The sequence below is a fragment of the Cavia porcellus genome, unplaced genomic scaffold (genome assembly GCF_034190915.1).
Source record: "Cavia porcellus strain 051 isolate PalLab524CR breed Dunkin Hartley unplaced genomic scaffold, mCavPor4.1 scaffold_2, whole genome shotgun sequence".
Lineage (NCBI taxonomy): Eukaryota > Metazoa > Chordata > Mammalia > Rodentia > Caviidae > Cavia > Cavia porcellus.
The window spans coordinates 33,972,101-33,993,941 of NW_026947485.1; the positions used below are offsets into that span (position 1 = coordinate 33,972,101).

General features: G+C 37.5%; 1 protein-coding gene across 10 annotated transcripts in view; it reads right to left on the minus strand.

The window, feature by feature from the left end:
• The window catches only part of Pde1c (phosphodiesterase 1C), a 599,125-nt gene that overhangs the window by 448,216 nt on the left and 129,068 nt on the right, over positions 1-21,841 (minus strand). Inside the window, exon 1 of one of the 10 annotated variants that reach the window (XM_063240425.1) lies at positions 4,242-5,618. The exons of the other annotated variants lie outside the window; for them this stretch is intronic. Coding sequence (XP_063096495.1) covers positions 4,242-4,287 — 46 coding nt within the window. The 5' untranslated portion in view covers positions 4,288-5,618. Of the gene's footprint in view, positions 1-4,241; positions 5,619-21,841 lie in introns of those variants that run through there. 10 annotated transcript variants of the gene reach the window in all.

Genomic DNA, 21,841 nt, shown 5'->3' on the forward strand with positions numbered 1-21,841 from the left:
AGGAAAGAAAGAAAGGCAATCCATGCAAGTTCCTTAATCTGGGGATTGGCTCAAACGAAGTTTCAGAATATCCAACTAGCAATAGCAGCCAATTTCTTGAAAATTTATTTTGGATAAGTTTGCAGCTTTCCACGATATTTTACTTGAGCCAAGTACATTTAACCCACACATATCATAACTTCATAGAATCCACAAAGGCTCAGCTCCTTCCAAGACTGCTAAACCTAAGTGATCAACCCTCTTGAGTCTCAATCTTCTCTTCTGTGAATTGGAAGCAATATAGTTATTAAGAGAACCGAGGAGTACAATGCCCTTGGTGTGCCCAGTAGAGGGAGGGAAAGAAGTCCCTGCTAGCCTCCCTTCATCATTTTATTTCACTGTTTGGACTTCAGTGGATTGTTGCACACGTTGGTGAGTCAATAAAAGCTTCTTAAATAGAAGAATGTATTTTTACCAGTCCTGATTTTTTAAAACATTTCATATATGCATGTTTCCCAACTCCCAACACTTAGGAGAGATGGCCTAAGAATATTCCTTCTGCAAAAGACAAATTCTAATACACTGCTTTCCCGTATTCTGAACAGGGAAGAAGAGGTCATGTTGGTAGGGTAATACTGAGAACCAACCCCAGTCTTTCTCCTTCCTGCCTCCTTTCTTTCATCTCTGTCTTCCTCCGTCAGCACCTCATTAAATCTCCCCTAGATGCTGGCATAGCTGGAGAAGTATGATACCACCACACAATACATGCTGGGACCCAGATAATATCAACTCTAGGGAGGATAATGACCCAAAGTCAGAGCAACTGGGTTCAATTTGAGATAAATCTTCTACCAGCGGGGGGACCCTGGGTCAGTTCCTAACCCTTTAAATCCTCTGTGGCTCATCTGGGATGATGAGGCACTTTTCAGACTCCAATTCACATCTGGCTTAAAATCATACGGTTTTTCTCACTGCACTGGAATGAAATTTCAAAAAGGCAAACAAAATAAAACACTTTTCTTAAGGAAGGATTGTGTTTATTCTCTTCTACCTCCAGGGAAACTCCAAGAGCAAACATCATCACATCTCTGCTCTATGATGTCAATAGGGCAGCCCAAGTGGACCCAGAGGAAGAAAATACTGTCAAGAGAGAACGCCTGCCACCAACGCTCCTGCTCCCAGGCAGTGATTGGGTCCATTTGCTCTGCATCTCTCTGTCTCAGCACTAGCTACACAAATCTGTCAAGTATCACTAAGTCAACACACAACACAAACCCACATCATGCCTTTTCTCTCACCCAGTCTTGGGCTGCTGCCCAGAAATTCTCACCTAAACATAGAGCCATTATCCAAAGGGCACAGTCAGACTATGAGAACAGGATCACGCCAGTTTCCAGAGAACTGCTATGTTGCCCTTGCTGTTTCCAAGCCTATTGGCAGGGTCCATCTCACCAGTAGGGACTATGTGTAGGATTTAGGCACAAAATTCTGGCCCAAAGTCAAAAAATAAGAGTCAAAAAAGAGTCAAATTCAGAAAGGGAGGAAACGAAGGGAAGAAAAATAGCTGAATGAGGCTCAACCAGAAACACATGAGCAACTTATTCAATAGGGAAGGAACTTGAAGTCTGACTCCAAAGCTGATTAGCTTTGTGATCTTGAAAAAAAAATCAGTTAGCATCACTGGACCTGTTTTCTCATCTCCAAAATGATAGTGGGTGGTTATTCCTACTTTTCAGGACTTCCATAAGCCTTGGGGAGAGGCACACATGTAAGACTCTGGGGCAGAAACAACCACTACAAATCATGACTCACTTGTTCCTTCAAATGATTGACGCCAGTTCTTTTGTTTCATGAGCACAGTGGTGAGTTCAAGGAGAGCAGGCTTTCATGGGGTTTCTCTGCAGAGAGCTTTCATCTTCCTCATCTCTTGGGGATTAAGAAAAACTAGAAAGTCCCCCTCACGGAGGTGTGAGTTCACTGTTGGCCTCTTCAGAGCCTAATAATTAAATTATCTTTGATTTTATAATGATTCTGCCCATAAGTATCTATAAATGTTATAGCTAGAACAACAGGAATTTTTTTAAAAAGCTAAACAGATATTTTGGTAGATGAGTTATTTTAAAGTTATCTATTCCCTTGAAATCCATTTGGCATCAGAAATTTGCAGATTTCCCTTTTAACATGCCACCCATTTTAAAGTAAATTCCTTAATCAGGAAAAAAAGTTAAAAACCAAAATGTTTACAAACATTTTGCAGTGGCTCAGAGATGAGTGATTAACACTCTGGACTTCTAGATCTTACAACCAAAAGAAAAAGGCATCCAAAACCCAGATAAGAAGGTGCAACTTCACTCAATTCTCCTACCCTGGGTTTCTTAAATTCTAAGTTGAACTATACACAGAAGATGGAAACCTGTGTGTCAGGATAATTTTTCATGTTTTGTGTGAGTATGTGTTCTCTGTGGTTCTCACTTCTATTTCAACATCCAATTCCAAGCAAGTAAATAGGTAAATAAGTCTTTTATAAAATGCTAAAGTTTCTGAAAAATGATGGCAATCAGGATTGGGGCTTAAAATAAGGATTATGTTGATTTTTAGAAAATTAAGAAAAATGAAAAATGATATATCTTACACTCATACGTAAGCTAAAATTTCCTCAGTCTCCCTATTCAGTCCTGAGTCACAAAGTTTGTTTCATTCAAGGCTTTATAGAGTCATGATTTTTGGCTTAATAACCACTGAATCCTAATTAAAGAATTTAAATGTCAAATGGGATTGGATGTCAGAGTCCAACATCCTCCTTTCAATCAGGTGTCATTGGAAGACATCAAAATTGCCTGGATGTTTCTTTAATACACACTTGTTCATCACTACTTCAATGCCTCCTGGTAACCCAGTCTCCAGGAGCATGATATATTGTTTTTAACTTTTTGGAAATAATTTCAAACTACTATAGAAATTTTCAAAGGCAGAAAATAATGTAAAGAATATCCATACACAATTTACCCAGATTTATCTATTAATATTTTACTCTTTGCTCACCTTCTGTGTCCCCCTCCTTACCACTTTTCTCCTCCTCTTTTCTCTCCTCTCTTGCATATGTATATATGCATGCATGTGTTTATACATGTATATTTCCAGTGTGCATAAATCCATTTTTTAAACTATTTGGGGGTGTTAACATACTTTATAGATTTTTATCCCTAAATACCTAGGGGTTTATTTTCTAAGAAAAGAGATAAACACAGTACAGCTACTGACTTCATAAATTTACACTGACTCATTAATTTTATCTCATCTCCCCACATCCCTGTTTTGTCAGGTGATCTAATAACATCCTTTATCACATATTCCCCTCTAGACAGGATCCAGTCTAGGGTCAGGTATTGCACAGAACTGTCAGACAAGCCTTTTTAGCCTTTTCCCATCTAGAATACTTTCAACAGCCTTTGCTTGTGTTTCATGAGACTAGCGTTTTGATACAGCCCTGCTCCCAAACATTTTTTATATAGAGAGTCTTTCTCATTCTGTGTGTGTCTGGCACATCTTTCTGATTAGATTCAGATTTTGTATCCTCAGCCAAAACTATGCATAGACAATGTTGTTTCTTTCTCAGGGTCTTGCACCTAAAAGCACACAATGTCCATCTGTCCCTCACATGTGATTTTAATTTAAGTCACCTGATCGATACATTAATGAATTCTTCAATAGCCCTACTGTTTGACTTCCTTCCTTCCTTCCTTCCTTTTTTAAGCCTATGCATATATTCTCCTCCTCATCAAAATCCTACCAATTTCCCACATGTAATATCCATTGATGATTCTTGCCTAACTCAAATGTTACCTTGATAGTTATAAAATGATTTAAAAGCTGTCACTAGATCACTAGAGCACCTTGACATTCTAAACAACTGATAACTGCTAGGAAAGAACCCCTATAACACTAATAAGGGTCAAGGATTTAATGTATAGAAATCTTGCAAGATAAGCTAACTGGTACTTAACAAGAGGGAGCAAAAACAATTATCAAGCACCTATCATATGCAAGCCTTTTATCCACATTATTCCAGTTACCCTTCATCACCTCTTAAGAGAAGTAATTTTATTGTCTTTTAGAGGTTAACACATTAAGTTCACAGGGATTTGTTAATATGCCTAAAGTCACACAGATACTGTACCAAGTGACTACAGTGAGATTTAAACCCAGTTGTAACCAACCCAAAGAAACACTATGTCATTTTTACTCTTTACTTCCATAGTTACCTCTTGATTCCCTCCAAACTGGATCCAAATTCTTAGGTCTACTCATCTGTGACAACTGGAGAGGGAGAACTCAGCAGGAATACCCCAAGCCATTCAGAACTTTGGTGGAGTGCAGCCTATGTACAAAACTCAAAGAATGGCTGGGAAAAGCCAGCAACAATTTTCCAAGTGGATCCACTGGGTTCAGTGCTCATGTGGACTCTTTTTCACTTCTGTCTCATTCCTTGAACTATGCTAGGGCCAGAAACAACCAAGTGTGTTGCACTAGCAAAAGGTCCGCTAAGAAGCCTTTTGCATGTCTCCCTTACTTTCCAAGTCCAAGTAGGCTTTTACAAAATGCCCAACAGATGCTTTTTGTTCCCTCAGTTTCACACTACAATGTCCCCTATTGTTCTTTAAACCAAATTGCCCTTCCCTTTGGAATTCAGGAGGAGTTTGCCAAGAAGCAAGGGCAACAGTACAGTTTGTGATGGCATTCATTCAGATATGTAAAATCTGTAGTAATGAGTTTAAGTAATTAACAAAACAGAAAGAGCAAGATTAGCAAAAAAGGAGAGAAAAGGAACTTCATTTCACTAGCTCTTGTGCTGTCTCACTGGCCCTTAGCCTAGTTAATTACAATGCCATTAACATTTAATGAGCAATTGGGGCAGCAGATACTCAATCTTTGGATGATTTTAAGTGAAGCCGGCTCCATTCTTCAGCTACAGGGTGGCCACCTAATTAAAGTCTGGCCAGTTGGTGTGCCCCAAACCATACCGACTGGTTCAGGAACAAACAGGATTTAATACCTCCTGGCAAGACTCTATCATAGCACTTTATTCTGCAGTAACAGAGAAAAAAAGAATATTTTTCTTTCCTTTAAGGACAATGTAACACAAACCACCACACAAGCAAGGTCTGTTTGAGAGTAAAGCCAAGATGAATGAAAACAGAGCCAAAAATGGAAAGAGAGAAACAGGACAAACCTGAGAATATAACTGATCCTCTGAATATGGTTATACACAAAATTAAACTACCTTACTATCTTTGTTTTTCTGTCTGTTTTGTGACTCATTAAGTTTTTTACTGAAACCAGCCAAGGAATTCTGACCAACAAAGAGAAAGACTGTATATATCAAAATAAGTATATAGATTGGTAGCTGTCAGAAATAAAGAACACATGGTATTAGTGTGTACACCAGTATCCGTGTGTCCACTTCCATTGGAGCGATCAGGGAAGGCTGCATCAAAGAAGAACTTCTTGTAAACATCTGGGAGTCCTCCCCTCCAAGGTAGGTTGTGAAGTGGTGGAAAGAAAGATGGTTTCAAGCAAGAAGAGTAAGAGAAGCAAAAAAATGCAGTACTTTAATGCAAAGGTATCATTTTAATGTAAAAACATCATTTTACCAAAAAATCTTCAGTATTTATCTCTAAAAGACAAATATATCAGCATGACCACAAGATCATTGTTATGCTCAACAAAAATAATTCCTTAATAATATGCAATACCCAGGTTGCATTCAGCTTTCCAACTATTACTCACAGTGTCCTTATACTTTTGTTCATATCAGGACTCAGCCAGGTACCAGAAGATTCAACAGCAGGACTGGCAGGTTTAAAAGATCACTCTTGAAAATTTACCTGCAATCATCAAGGTAGCCAAGTTGGGAGGCTGTAGTGTGATCTTGATGAGAAATGGCTAGGGGAAAAGCTAAAGAGACGAAGAAAAGGAATTAGCTAAAACTACTGGCTTTCCCCAAAAATAAGACTGGATTTGATATTAATTTTTGCTCGAAAAGATTCAATAGGGCTTTTCAGAGGATGACTTTTTTTTCACGTACAATAATCTAATTTATTCATTTATTTGCATACATTTACCTACATTTATTCATGTAAAAAATGTACATTTATTCAAATAGTCACATCATCTTCTTCTGGAACATTTTCAAAACTAAACTCCAAATTCTAGCCTGAGTTTCCTGTGACTCCATTTCTTGTAGACGCTCCAGACGCTCATATCTAGCAACAGAGCCCTCTTTAAGTGCTTCTTGTCCATGTTGCCTGCTGCTAGTGCACTGGAAACACAGCGACCAGTGATTTTATCCCACGGATTCATCACTCAAGTCACAACCTCTTGCAAGCTGCGCTTCATCAGGTTTCCATTAAATCAAGTGTTAATCAAGACTTAAAGAGACAGGAGTGGCAACAAAAATCATGACAGGGAAGAATGACGATCCACACAAAAGCCATGGAAAATTGCAACCACCAAAACGCAGGAAATGTTTCTTTATTTCGCATGTGTGCATTTAGTATGTGCAGTACAACACACAACATATTGAATTATGTAGGTTCATATTAGATACAACCACATCTGCTTGTTATCAGGTGTGCATGTTGTGTGTTGTATCTGTGCTCTGATTGCTCATTTGGCAATAAATCTCAAGTTTGTCTATTTACATAAGCACTTATCTGTCTTCTAAAGATGCCTATCTGGGCATTTATAAATTTTTAACAATGATTTAGGTTATCATTTAAGTACTAATGTCAATAATATTATTTATACTTTATTATATATTAGTATCATTATTCTATAATTAAATATATCCACAGTACATTCTAGTGTTCAGACTAAATGTGTCTGCCTGGCTGATGACTTACCTTCTGGTTATGTTTTACATTACAAGCAACCTAGAAAATCATGCCAGGGCTTACTTTCTGGCTAGGTCTTATTTTGGGGGAACCATAGTAAGTACAAGACAAAGTCTCCAGGGAAGGAAGTGAGGATGACGGTAACTTTCTGCTGAAGGTAGAGGCAGAGTGAGCAGACCCCATGGGCAGAGGCAGAAAAGACACTCGGGGAACAAATTAAACAATTCAAGGAAGAATCTGAGAGCCTGTCACAAGCCGGGCACTATTCCCTGCCCTTTTGAAACTTCTAATTGAAAGGTTAGGAAGAAAAGCAAGCAGTAAAATTTAAATGTGGTAAATAAAAATAATTCTGATGTGCTCTGAAGGAATTAAAGTCCCTATTGTGTTTTTAGGAAGCTCAGGATGAGGAGAGAACCTCTTCAGGAAGAATGGCCAGGGCAGCCTCTCCAATGTTCCCGAGTCCAAACACACTTGAGCAGGAGCAGGACTGGTCATGAAAACAGACACTGGAAGAAGAGGACAGCGCAACGCTCCAGGGACCATGTTAGCCTCTGCGTTCAGAGGGCCAGATGGGATTAAATGTGGGAGGACTCTAAGGAGGTGAGACTTAGCAAGCACACTGGGAAGGGAGCAGGCATGGCTGGGAAAGCCAGGAAGCACAAGGAAGAGCCTGACACCCCTCTGAAAAACAGAGGAAGAGAAGATCTGTGGTATGGGTATACCCTAGACCATCATGCAAGGCCATCATGGCAAGGTGAACAGTAAAATGAAAGGATGTGGAATAAAAAGGAGGAGCAGCCTGAGGTCCAAGCCTGGGCACAGCTCCATGTGTAGAACTGGTGAAGGAAGGGGAGTCAGGCAGAAGAGAGGACAGAGGATAATCTAGCAAGCCTTGGAAATGAGGAGGCTTCTGGAAGAAGGGGAAAATAAACAGGTCTTTCCCCCAAAAGACTGAAGGGAAATTAATCTCTCTGGTATATGGGTGCACACACAGACACACACAGAAGCACACACAGACACGCACACACACACACACACCAACATCCCAGCAAGTGGCCCCTGAGCCACCTGAAGTGGAATCTCTTCACAAAACACCCCTGTAATACCTAGGTAGGACTGTAATGTCACAGTGCTCGGAAGCCCTACAAATCTCTTCTTTCCTCCAAAGTCACTTCCTCTGTCTCCACTAACAGGAGCCATGCATACCTGTGCCACAAACGGTTATTCACCAGCTCTTTACATGGTACTTTGGTGCACCATTATTTTCAGTCCCACAGCACTCCTAGGCATTAGAGACCTTTCTCCTCTGTTTAATATAGAAATGGAAACATGTTTGAAAGACTTAGTGAAGGTGAGTATACTAAAGGTGCCTTTCAGTAAAGGAAAATTCAAACTGGCAGTGCTACCAGGACAAACCACCAAGTACTCTGAGGTTCAGAGAGCAGGGGTTCAGGATGGGCAGCAGGCCCTTTGGGAAACTACTGCCCAACCCTGCGGGTCATGCAAAGCCCAGAATCAAAGCTGTGGAGGTCCATGCACTGAAACAGCCTTGAGGTACTGAGGGTAAGTCCCGATAATCAGCATTTAAGTTCGGTTCAAAACTTAAGTTTCCAAATAGTTCATAGCTCCATTTGCTAAAAGGTTGGGGAGGATAACTTGCTTACCTTGACTTGGCAACTGCAAAAGCAGGTTTAGGGTTACACAGGGAGGTAAAGACAAACTTGGGTTTAAATACTGGTTCTATCACCTACCAACTCCTCAGTGATGGCAAATCACCAACATCTCCAAAGTCTACTAGAAGATGAGACCTATCTGGTATGGAAAGAGTTAACAAAGTCTACAAATCGTAGCACAAAGAAGATATAAGAAATATTACAGGAAAAAAGATAGGGCTGTGTATTTATTTCTACCTTGTTCTGTTTCAAAAGATATTTGAAGCAGCTGGGGCACAATAAGTATTTGTTGGCTAGCTAACATAAAATAGACAGTAATGTACTTGATCTCCAACAGAGAGGTTTGAAGAGAAAATGAGGAAAAACTGCCTACAGTGAAACTCATTAGGTTATTTTCTTAAATCAATGACTCAAGTTTCAGACTTTTACCAGGAATAAAAAATAGTTCAGTTAGTAAATGCAATTAGAGTACTAGATAACATTTCAAATAATACACAGTTTTTCCATACTTAATAGCAATGAAGTAGACATCTCCTATATTTTTTTTTCATTCCTTCTCCCCTCCTCAAATACACGTAGATGAAAGAATTCCTAAATGCTGGTTGGAGAGAGGATAGTAAGAAAGACTAACAAATCAGCTAGCACAGCCAATAAATTGTTATAAATTATCAGTTATTCTGACTTGGAGAGAACTCTGATACTAATCTCATAAATTCTTCCACATGAAACCTTAGAGACAAACAGCTATAAAACACAAGTCACCCAAAAGTACTGAGTTCATGTTGTCACAACAGCTAAGGAGCAGCAGTACACAGAGATCTATTTAAAGATGCCTGCTACATGTTCATCACTGTGTTGTTTATACTTAAAACATAAGAAGCAACCTAGATATTCAACAGTGCAGACTGACCTGAACCAGTGCTTCTCACGGTGCAAAATGACAAAAGTCACCTGAAGAGGAGGTTACAATGCAGGCTAGTTGAAATTAAATACATACACAGCATTGTGAAAATACAGGAAATTGACAGTGCCATAAGAATTTACCAAAGATAAAATAGGAAGACACTTTTACAAATTTTACACCATTCCACTGAGCCTTCTGATAACGGCAAATGGGAAAACACTTGCAAAAGAAATGAATACTAAGCAGAAGCACTAGCCAGTACCCACTGTAATACCAGCCTTGAGATGGAAATGAAATTGGAGTGTTTCAGGTCATTTAAAAAGTTCCCTAGCCTCTAACTGCAGAGAACTCTATTTCAGCTTGCATGCATTCAGGACACAACTGCCAGCACAGCACTCAAGTATTATTATTTGCAAATATAGACAGTAGTTTCAGTCACAGCAATGACAGATTCAGGACAATGAGTGCCCCAGTCCGGGGCAGAGTGTGCAACCTCAGTCCCACTGACCCAAGAAAAACAGCCAGCATTTTCAAAGCATCTGAGGAGACAGTAAAGCTGTTTATAAATACTGACGAAATTTTTGTTCCTGCAGTTTGAACAAACGTATAAACATAAACAAGAACTTCCTGTGATTAAAATACTTTTGAAGTGAAAGTATGGCAGGGCTACATCAAACGTTATCTATCCTGTAACTATCTCCTTATCCATGGACATAGGTAATCTCAGAGAGAAGTGCAAATAGATTTCAGTTAGTAAGATTCCTGCTGCTCCAACACTCAGCCAGCGTGATATCAGAGGGAGACCTGTGAAAGCCAGAGGGTGACATCTGAATTGTGCCTTAGATGTGGGAGCACTGCAGCTATGCAAAAGTCCCCCTTTTCTCTGCATTTTGGCTTTTTGCACATTCATCACCCACAGTCAACTATAGGCAGAAAATATTAAACGGAGAAGTCCATAGATAAATACTTCAAAATTTTAAACTGCACACAATTCTGAGTAGCATGATGAAATCTCTCACTGTCCTACTTCCCTTACCCAGGATGTCAATCATTCCTTTGTGTGGCAGAACCATTCTGCCATATGCTACCAAGTGACCATCTACATTATCAGATGACTGCTGCAGATCACTGTGCTTTTGTTCATGCGATCCTGTTTTATTTAATGTTTTAAAAGTGCAAGACTAGTGGTTTCTGGCAATGTTATCCATAATATATTGCTACGATTTTTCTGTTACTGTCATCAGCCTCAGACAGTGTATGATTTACCAATTAAACTTTATCATAGGTACATGTACATATGCATATGTACAAGAAAAAACACAGTCCAGATAGGGTTTAGAATGGCATTTCAGGCATCCATTTAGACACCTTAGGATCTATTAGCTTTGGAAACAGAAAGGAGTTACTGTAGTTGGGGTTACTGTCAGCCTGAAGCCAACTGATTCATTAACAAAATCAGCTATGTCAACATCATAATTGTGGCATCAACCTAGTTGAGAAATCAAGTGTACAAGTGTCCCACATCTAAAACTCTGATTCCTAACATCACCATCTTACTCTTTGTAGCTGCCTCATTTCTAGAGATCTCAAAGAAACATATACATACCATTTTCATTACAGAAGAGAGGTAGAGAATTGCACAGCAATGAATGTACACAGAAGCGTAGTGGGAAGGGCTTCGTACACAGTTAAATCTCCAGAGACTTTTAAAATGAAAAGTACTCTTAGAAATATCAAGTACAACATTTTAGCAGTAGAATATTTCATGCAAGTGAAATTTTACACAAAACCCTAATATGAATACATTAGCATAGTTTATTTTTAAAGTGAAGACTTTTATATTCATTACAAAATGAGATCAATTAGATTCTGTATTATAAAACTTGAAAATTTCAAACTGGGTGTAAAGATGATGTTCTAGGTCAGGATTAGCATCCACTGCATTTCTCTGTCATGTGTTGGTTGAATAGGATTGGGGGAAAATCTGATATAAACAGGAAGGAACTTGTAAGTAGGGATAAACTTAACTACTCACCCTGCAATCCCAGAATACTTTTCAAATAAACTAAGAAGCTTTAGTCAAAGATCTACAGAAAAAGAATTCACCTTGCAACATAAATTAACATGTTTACCATTTCTGATGTACTTATTAGATTGGTACAGTACATCCAATACAGGTATGCACATATAATGGTTTCTTAAAAATTAAAAATGTATTTGACATCTGGTGTTTGAATAAAATGTTGCCAAACTCCTAGAGCATTTCTACAAGGCCTAGGATTTTATAAAATCCATTAAAAAGCACTGATCAAGTTAAATTCCCTCCTTTTATAAATGAAGAATTTAGACTCAGACTGAGAAGATTATTCTTCATAGTTACAGTTAGAGATGCATATCTAGGTCTAAAGCCCAGGACTTCTCATCCAAAGTATAAAAACTCTGCTGCCACTCATGCTGTAGTATTAAGTAAAGCTTTTCCCCATCCCTGTAAGTGGCCCTTCTACTGCTAGCCAAGAAATCAAGTTCATACATTTCATCAGATGAGACCTGAACACCTTAACATGTGTTTCTGAACAGAAAAAAAATATCCTCAGAATAAAGACTTCTAGCAGGATGCCCCTGCCCTCCTTCACAGAAGGAAGATGGCTAGTGAGCCAGGTAGGCTCACGGAAGCTCCTGAAGGCACATCATCTACACCCTCTCTCCACAGCTCACACTTGGTGCCTCCTCCCTAAAGCTTGCTGAACAAAAAGTGAGAGGCCAGTGTTATTAGGAAAGCAACCCATTTTTCCTCTGCTGTCACACTGCAACAATCAACAGGAAAGAGTTCGGTGACCTCAGAGATGTGGAGATTTCTCCCCACCCACAGCAAGCAAGCAATTCTGCAGCAGCAGACACTGGATGGACAACCTCTAATCTATTTCAGCTATGGCAGATCCCACAGGTTAAAAGCCCAATTTCTAAGACTGCCTTCCACTTCTGATGCCAAATCCCAAGTCTCAGATTGTTTCTACCTACGCTTCTGACTGGCCATCTGTAAATTAGGTTTCCTGAAATACCCCTCTTCACTTCAACTAACTCGCTTGAATGGCTCGCAGAACCAACAGAATACATATGTTTACTGGGGTTTTTTGTGAAGTATAAGTGATGAAGAGATGCAAGGGAAGGCACAGTGCTCTCTAGGAACCTATGCATGTTTAGCTATCTGGCGGCTCTCTGAACCCTGTCCTTGGAGTTCTTACGGAGACTTCACTGCATAGCTAATGCTCACAGAAGATCAGAAGAATCTACTGTTCAGATTCTTCTTAGTCTCTATGCAGCACTGCTTCCCCCATGGCAGGGAGCAGGACTCCTGGAGGTTCTTACAATCTACTACTATATTAAGATAGGTCAGAGAATTTCCTCATGGACAGCTCCAAGATAGAAAGCCGTGAGGAGATTAGAGCATCTATGATCCATGATAGGGAAGAAAAATCCTAGTTTCTCTGGGATGATTGGTCAGGGGGTTCTGAGCAGGAATCATGGGTAAAAAACAGAATATAAATATATACCACAATACCATACAGGTGAGCCCCAACATGTTCTAGGGGAGATTTTAGCATTAATCAAAGAAATACTAGAAGCAGAAAAATAGCTCAGCTTATGAGGCTGTCTCTATATTAAGATTTCTATATTAAGACCTCTATATTAAGATTTACTTGCAAGTTTCCCACACATGCTTACCTGCGTCTTCAGTTCCCATGATAAGAGGCATTTCAATGCAACAGAAGCAGGCACTAACAGCTAAAGTTCAGAGGAAAAGTAGAACCTCAGGATCTAGGAGAAGATCTGTTAGTTTCAAGAGAGGTTTTTATTTTAAGAAACTGTTCTAGGTAAGAATTAGAAGTTAGAGAAGCAGAGGGCTTCCATTCCAACCCTATCTCTGTCACTTTTAAGCTCTGATTTTGGGTGGAAATGTAGAGGCAGGGTCTCACCATGCAGTCCAGACTGGTCTTGATCTCACCACGTAGTCCAGGCTGGCCTCAAATTTGTGGCAACCCATTTGCCTCAGTATGCTTAGTGCTGGGATTACAGGTATATTCCACTACTTCTGGCTCAAGTTCTGTCATCTTAAGCAGTTTGCTTATGCTTTTCTATGAGACTAAAAATAATACTAATAAGAGTAGTAACTTACAAAGTTGTGCTGATGATTAAATGAGCCTTGGAAACATTGCCATAGTACCTGGTACATAAGAATCACTCAGTGAGCATCAGTTATTGTTATAACTACCACCACTGTTACCTGAAGAAAGGAAGAACTTGGAACGGAAACCCTGGCTAACATAGAAAGAACAAAATCCTGGCCCTTAAAAGACAGTTGTTTACTATTTTGATCCTGGCTCGTTGATAGAGAAAAAATTATCCCTACATCCCACATCACTTAAAAACTGGGTACCTGCCAATTTTTCCACAATAAGCAACCCATGGAATTGCTCAGATATGAATGGGTTTTTTTTTTTAATCTTCTGTAAACCCAACTTTAAAAAGCTTGCACAAATTGTCAATGAGTATTATAAAATTTTTACACAATTCTTATAAATCAAATATAATACATTTGGCCACAAATGAAATAAAGCCTCAAGTCCCTAAAGCAGACACTCCAACAACCTATAAATGGCAATGACACTACTGAAAAACATGATCAGTTATAAACAGTCTAAAACTGACCAGGGACCAGTACTAGAACCTGGGAGCAAAGGATGATGCTGGATGAAAACAATGGTAGGTTTTGGCTCTTGTTAGAGTTCAGTTTTGATGATGGAAACAAACACCACCAAAGAAAGCAAACACAAAGAGAGAAATGCTGCAAACCTCACCTTTTATCTCTCAGCCTCAGGTCTGTTCCCCTGTGCTTCTCCCCAATCCCATCCACTCCTCTTCCAAGTCTAAGCAGAAACCACACATTCTAGCAAATGCAATACCGATGTGGGTGAGAAAAGACTGATGATAAGAATGCATCTCAGACAGGGCATTCACCATCAGTGTGAACGCTGACAGCATCCAGGGAACTGCGGTTTCATTTCAGACACAGGAGGTTCACAGAAAAAGAAAGTTCCATTTTAGTAGAGCATGATATGTTGGCTTGACGAATACAAGAAGCTTAATTGGGAGACATGCACAGCAATGTGCCCCAAGAGTAAAAAGGGCATTGGACTATATGACAAAAAGTAGCAATATGAGCAAATAGGAATTAAAATGCAAGAAGCCACAGCAACAGCAATACAAAGAGAAGGAAAGAGTCCAAAAAGACAAAAGTGCAATCGCAAAGTGCACATAGTAGCACACACCTGTGCTCTGGGAGGTTGAGACAGCAGGATCAAGAGTTCAAGCCAAGCTTGGGTGGCTTAATTTTATTTCTAAAATCAAAAATAAAATGGTTCAGATGTAACTCAGTGCAAAAAAAGGTCCTGGATTCAATCACTGATATTGGAAAAATGCAATTCCAGAAGTAATTACACATTAAAAACATTTTTAGAACCAAATGGATGCAGCATCTATTTAGCTGTATGGAAAACAGATAACCTAAGTGCTGCTAGAATGCAGAGGGAATCAACAGGGAAATGAGTTAAATGATTCCAGTTGGGAAACACAGAGACTGAGAAATCAACATAAAGATAATAGGTATTCAGGAAGGACAGCTCACAATAAATGGAAAAAAGTAATAAAATATACAACAGACGAAACTGTTCCTCATCTGAAGAAAAACTGCATAAGCACATTAAATGGTTTTGTACAGGTTTTCTACCAAATTCCATTAAAAGAGATCTACATCTAAACACACACGTTTCTAAAACTTTTTCACTAAAAGGATGAATTTAAAATAAAATTAAACCAAAATTTGAATCTTAAAAGCATCCAAGCAGATAAACCATGTCTCCTGAAAAGTATGAAAATTAGTGCTCCTAGGATTTCATCAATGCTCAGCAAATCCAAGGAGATACTGAGTCACTCACTACTCATAGCATTTTGCAGAGAAAAATGTTACAACCTAGAAATTCTATGCCACCAATTTATTTGGCATGTTAGAAAGGGATTTTCAGATCCATGAGCTCTTAACATACATAAGAGCGTCAAGAAAGACTCTTCAATTGGCCCAACACTCAGAAAATTAAAATACGCTAAGTGTTCCAGAAACATCACAAAAACAAATGATGTGAAAAGTGAAACTAGTTTTAAAAGATAAACAATTTGTAGAAAGCGGAATAGACAACTGGATTCAAAGAGAAGAGACTTGAGGATTCTTTTGGGAGTGACAGAAATGTTCTAAAACTGGATGATGATGAAGATATTTACACAATTCTGTAAATTTTCTAAAAATCATCAAATTGTATGTGCCACATGGGTTAACTTTATGGTGAAGCATATCTCTAAAAAACTGTTTAAAATATAAAATTATCAAAATTTATCAAATAGCAAAACCAAAATCAAGTATATTAACATAGCCTACAAATGGGCAAGATAACCAAAATTGTGTTAAAACATCTCATCAACAAAGGTATCATTTTGCATCCAATTTTGACAACAGGGGGGTTTAAAATGTTATTGAAAAATTAAAGGTCATTATCAATAGAATATATGCCCCCCAAACACTAGAAACACAAAATAAAGCAAGGTAGTCCATATATCAAAAACCAAAAGAACCAAAAGAGCAATATAGCATCTTCTTTGGTAGAAAACAGTGGTATGTCAGAAAGAAAAGCAATATAACTCTTACAATAAAGTTATGTCAATATCACCTGTTAAAAACTTAAAACTACCAAATTGGGTCAAAAAATAAATACTGCACCTACAATGAAGTAAAACAACCAGGATAAAGATTAAACAATGGAAGCTTAATTTCCTGGTTTGATAGAAAGTACAAACACTACCAATCAAGAAGTTCATTTTAAACAGTTACTAAACTTCATGGTTTTTGCAATGGAAAGGGGACCATCACATATGTTTTAAGTGAGAAAAATGATGATTGCACAAACACCATCTACAGAATAATTCATGGCAAATTGCGAATACTTTTGTGTGTTTGTATGGAAACAAATCCAACATAATAGACATGTTCACCAGTGTTAAAAATACTGTAAATACAGGGCACTGTGTATCACAATCTTAAAAGTAGTTGCCCAGCTCTCTTTTTATTTTTTTTTTTTAATTTAGAGGCAAGGTTTACTAAATCCCTGGAGTTGCCCAAGGTGGGCTTAAACTTGTGACCCTTCTGATTTAGCCTCCTAGAGTGCTGGTATCACAGGCCTGTACCACTACACCCAACTAAACTGAGTTTTTAGTAATGAGAATATAATATATTCACATATGCAAGATATTATAAATTTGTGAAAAGCAAGTTGTAAATACCATTTAGTGATACCTACCCAAATAATCATTTTATAATGAAAAAGAATAAGATTGGTAGTGAGTATATAGCTCCCATAGATTCTATAAAATATAATATGGTGTGGCAAAATATATACAAAGCTAAAACTAACAACATAAAAGGAGAAATTTACAAAGAAAAAATACAGAAGAAATTTCTAGTAAGTATTTTTCTTTAGGAAGTGAAAGAAATAGAGAATCTGAATAATTTAATTACTAATCTAAATAATTATTGATTACATAATTACAATAGAATTAAATTAAGAAATATATTAATGATATACATGAAAGCAGAGTGCATACTCCATTTTTCAATGTCCACAGAACATTTACAAAAATTGATTCAGAATTGGACTAAGAAGTTGCTAACTCATGTTAACTATTACCGTACTTTAAAAACCTAAGGATTTTTAAATAAAAACTGACAAATTTGAAATCCACCAAAAATAAAATGAGAAAAAAGAGCTAACAACATTTTGAGGAGAAAAATGAATGAATACCTTATTATACTGGATGTTAAAATGTATCACAAAGTTATAATGACCAAGTAACATCACACTGGAATAAAAAAATAATGAAAGAAGAATAAATTCCAAAAACAGACTGAGTGTGTGTGTGTGTATGTAACATTATTTATGACTAGTTTAATGTTTTAAATCAGGAAAAAATGAATAAATTTAGAGTTAAAATGAAATTAAATCTCTAAGATATACTTATCAGAATTAAACATTTAAATATAAAAATGAAACTACAAAGTGCTAGAAGAAAATGTCAATGAATACTTTCATAGCCTCTTCAATATAGATTTTTCTAAACATTTTGATGAAATCATTTTCATAAATTTCTGAAATCAAAGAAATCTTGTTTACTCAAATATGAGATCATTACTATATTGTTTATATTTTCCTCACCTAACAATGTATAATTAATATATTTTCATATTAATATTCTTTTTCATGAAGAATTGCTCAGGTGTCATGATTTACTTAGCTGCTTCTCCCTTTGTTAGATTTTAAGTTCTTTCTGCTTTCTTGATGTCATCAAAATGTTAACCGCAGTTCTCTCTACTGATAGTACAGGTAGAATTTTGTGTTTTTGTTGCCAATTTTTATTTTATAAATGTCACAATTTTTTTCATAATTATCATGTACATCTTGTATAACTGATAAAATAATAATGATTGCAGTGTGAACTGCTGAAATTATTAGGCTATTTTATCTTTCAAAGAACACTGCCACATAGTTCTTTGCCTATTTAGCACAGAAGGAAGCATCGTAGTTCCATTAATGGAAAAAGATGTGACTCGCCATCACCTGGAGGGACGTGTTCAATGAGATGATTACAGCTGCTATGACAACAAGGGGAGGATGTGATGTCACAGAAGGATCCAGTGACTTCGACACTGTCGTCCCAACACAGAGCTCTTAATGCCAGCTGGAAATCCAGCAGAGACCTCATTAAGGACATCTGTTCAGTAATTACTACAAGTTTCCCCTCATCATGAATGCAACTCTGAAAACAGCCCTTCCATGGAACTCCAACGCCTGATTCATAGAGACCTTTTATCTTCCATGTCTGGAGAGCTCAGACTGACAGCCGACACAGATGTAGGGTCAATTCGCAGCACAGTCAGTAAATGTTTGAAGCCAAGATAAATACAATACATTTAGTTATTGTCATTTCCATTAGAGAAAATTCAGTATGCCTTTAATCTACTGGAAACAAGGACCAATAGCAATGATACACAGCCACTATAAAATTAGAACGCATAATGAATTCTCTTATAATGAATATGGAACCCTAAGACCCTCTTCCCACAGCACTAGCACAGTGTTCTGCTCTCTGCAGGACAGACTGCTACAGTGGAAGGGGGCAGACAGAACCGGTTTCAAGTTCCAGCCCTATTACTTAATCTGAGCCTCAACTTTCTCATCTATAATCTGAGAATGAGTCAAAAGGTTTGTTAAAAATTAAACATAAAACTCATAGCCTAGTATCTAGTACTCAAAAAAAGTTAGTTCCCCTAAAAATTTTCATAGAAAACTAGATGAATAGGTCAATGAATTCACTGGTCTCTTATGAAATCTCTAGACAAATGCAAAGTTTTCTACCGATCTCGGCGCCCCATCTATCTTTCACACCCCTGTCTCTAACCATTATCATGCCAGTATGCTGTTCTTATACAGTGGTGTCTTTCTGTGTAAAATGTTTCCAAAATATCTTCCCTGTCCATCCCATTCCCAATCTCACCGGTTCCGTCATTCCTTTAAAAAGGCTGTATATCAAAATAACTTGCAGAGCTTCTAAAAATGTGCATGGCTTAACTCTATCCAGCTATGGAATCAAAATCTATACAACATAGAATTCCATTTGATTCTTATGTAGCCATTTCAGCCTTCAAAGTTTTTGAGACTCAGTTGATTTCCACACTCTAAAATTCAATTCAAGGACCTACTGTTTAGGCTGGAAAATGATACAACCATTTTGGAAAACAGCCTAGCAGTTCCTTAAAAGTTATATATTATCTCTTTTCTATTTGGGAAAGACCTCCCTACTTCCTATTAAATATCTATTTTGACCTTTACTTATATTTTCACATAAGAGAAACAATATGATATTTCTGCTTGTGTGTCTGATTTCACATAAAAGCATGAAGATGTGTTATGCACGTGTACCAACTCCCAACAAGAAATGCAACCTTTGTGTATTGCAAACATGTATCAATAACAATTTTAGAAATTTAAAAACTGGTTTTTTAAAGCTACATATTAATTTGTGGTACAAACCAACAGTTCCACTCCCAGGTATCTACCCAAGAGATTGAACATATATGTCAATACAATGTCTTCTGCAAAAATGTTTATAGCAATATTATTATTAACAGCCAAAAACTGGAAATAACTAGAAGCTATCAGTTGGTGCAAGGATAAACAAGTGTATATTTCTAGGGGATATTACTCAAAATAAAACACCATAAAGTACATATGCTTGGTGATGATTGCACAACTGTGTAAATTTACTAACAATTCAACTGCAATCCTTAAAACAGGTGAACTTTATGATATGCAAATCACACTTCAATAAAGCTGAAAGAAGGGGAAAAAGAAATGGGAGGGAATAAAGAAGAAAGGGGAGGAAGGAGGGAGGGAAGGAAAAATCAAATAAAAGTGAAAAAACTTGACTCCAAGCTTTTGCTGATTCTTCCAAGCACTTACATAGCCCTGTCCTTAGATTGCTCTCTTTCTTTATGTATTTCTAAAACAGCACTCAGCCTAGGCACATCGTTTTTCAGTGCCAGCCTCTTCAAGTCCACACACTTTTTGAAGATAAGGAAATTCTTTAATGCCTCCATATATTTTCAGGGCAGTGGATGGGCACTCAACTAGTGTTCTTAGAAGAATGAGGAAGGAATGAGTGACCAACTGAGGTTTCGCCTGAAGAAATCTGTAAGCAGCTCTCTGGTCCTTAGCATTTAATATCCAATTTCCCTTCCTCACATAAAATTATAACCCTTCTCACTTGGGTTTTTACTAAAGTCACGTCCCACAGCCCTGTTCCTCAGACATCTGCATGCCTCATAGTCAGCCTCATACAGAATTCAGCCTCAGATGCCCTAAATTAAAAACCTCCCTTCACTGACAAAGTTTTCTCATCAGAAAAGGGGGACTTAAAATATTGAGAACTTACAAAGTACTAGAAGATAGTCTCTCATATAACAAATGTTCAATAGAGGACAAATTATATATGGTGTGTATGTGTATGTTTGTATACAAAGTGTGCATGTGTATAATTTGTGAGATACTATTGTCCAAATAGGTCCTGATGTGATTCAGGTAATTTTCATCTGGTTAAAGATCATTCAGGATCAGAGAAATTGATAAAAGCATAAAATAGGGCCTAGATACAGAGAAAGAGAGAGAGACAGAGACAGAGAAACAGAGAGGCAGAGAGGGACACAAAGAGACAGAGATAGGCACAGAGACAGAGAGAGACAGGGAGACAGAGACCATATATACAATTAAGTCTTTTTTATTTTATCGGTACATTTTAGATATACATAATATTTATGATAGGAAATCTGTAGCTATACATAAGTTTGCTTCTTTTTTCCATTCCCCTGTCCTCCCTTCAACCCCTTTTCCCTCATTTGCATAAGCTTTATGTCCATTTTTTCTTCTATTTTTTTCTTGCCCCTACCTTCCATTCCCCCTTTGTTCCCCTTCCCATTTGAACATTTTCTTCTCATATCCCAATATCTATTATACATTTTGTCTTATTTACACTTTTGATTGATCACACCATACACCAGATTTATTTCACTTAAGAGTATGCTCTGAAGATGAATTCATTTAGCTAGGAACGTCTAAAGCTTATCCTTCTTTATGGCAGAGTAGGAGAAAAAACCCACATCTTTATTCATTCACAGGCATCTGGGCTGTTTTTGAAGCTTAGCTATTACAAACTGTGCCACTATAAACACGGGTGCACATACATTGGGTATGATGATTTTGATTCTTTTCAGAAAATACCAAGCATGGGAACAGCTGAGACAAATGATCTACTTTTAATTTGTTAGGGATCTCTATACTGGTTTCCAAAATGGTTGCACCCACATCAACAGTGGAGGGAGTTCCTTAACTCCATAGTTCCACTAGTATTTGCTATTGATCAATTTCTTGATTAACAGCCATTCTTTCTGGAGACAGAATCTCAGCACTGATTTAACTGGTACCACTCAAATGACCAATGATGTTGAATACTTTTTCATATATTTATTTGCCATTTCTAATTCTTTGCCTGAGAAGTGTCCATTCATTTCAGATGCCTACTTTTGGATTCAGTCTTTAAATTTGAGGAATATGATTTTTGTTTATTTCTTTATGTATTTCTAAATATTAGTCATTTGTCTAAAAACTAGAAAAATTTTTCCTCACATTGTTGGTTGTCTCTCCACTCTGTGGCTTCTTTTGGTGTATAAAATCTTTTTA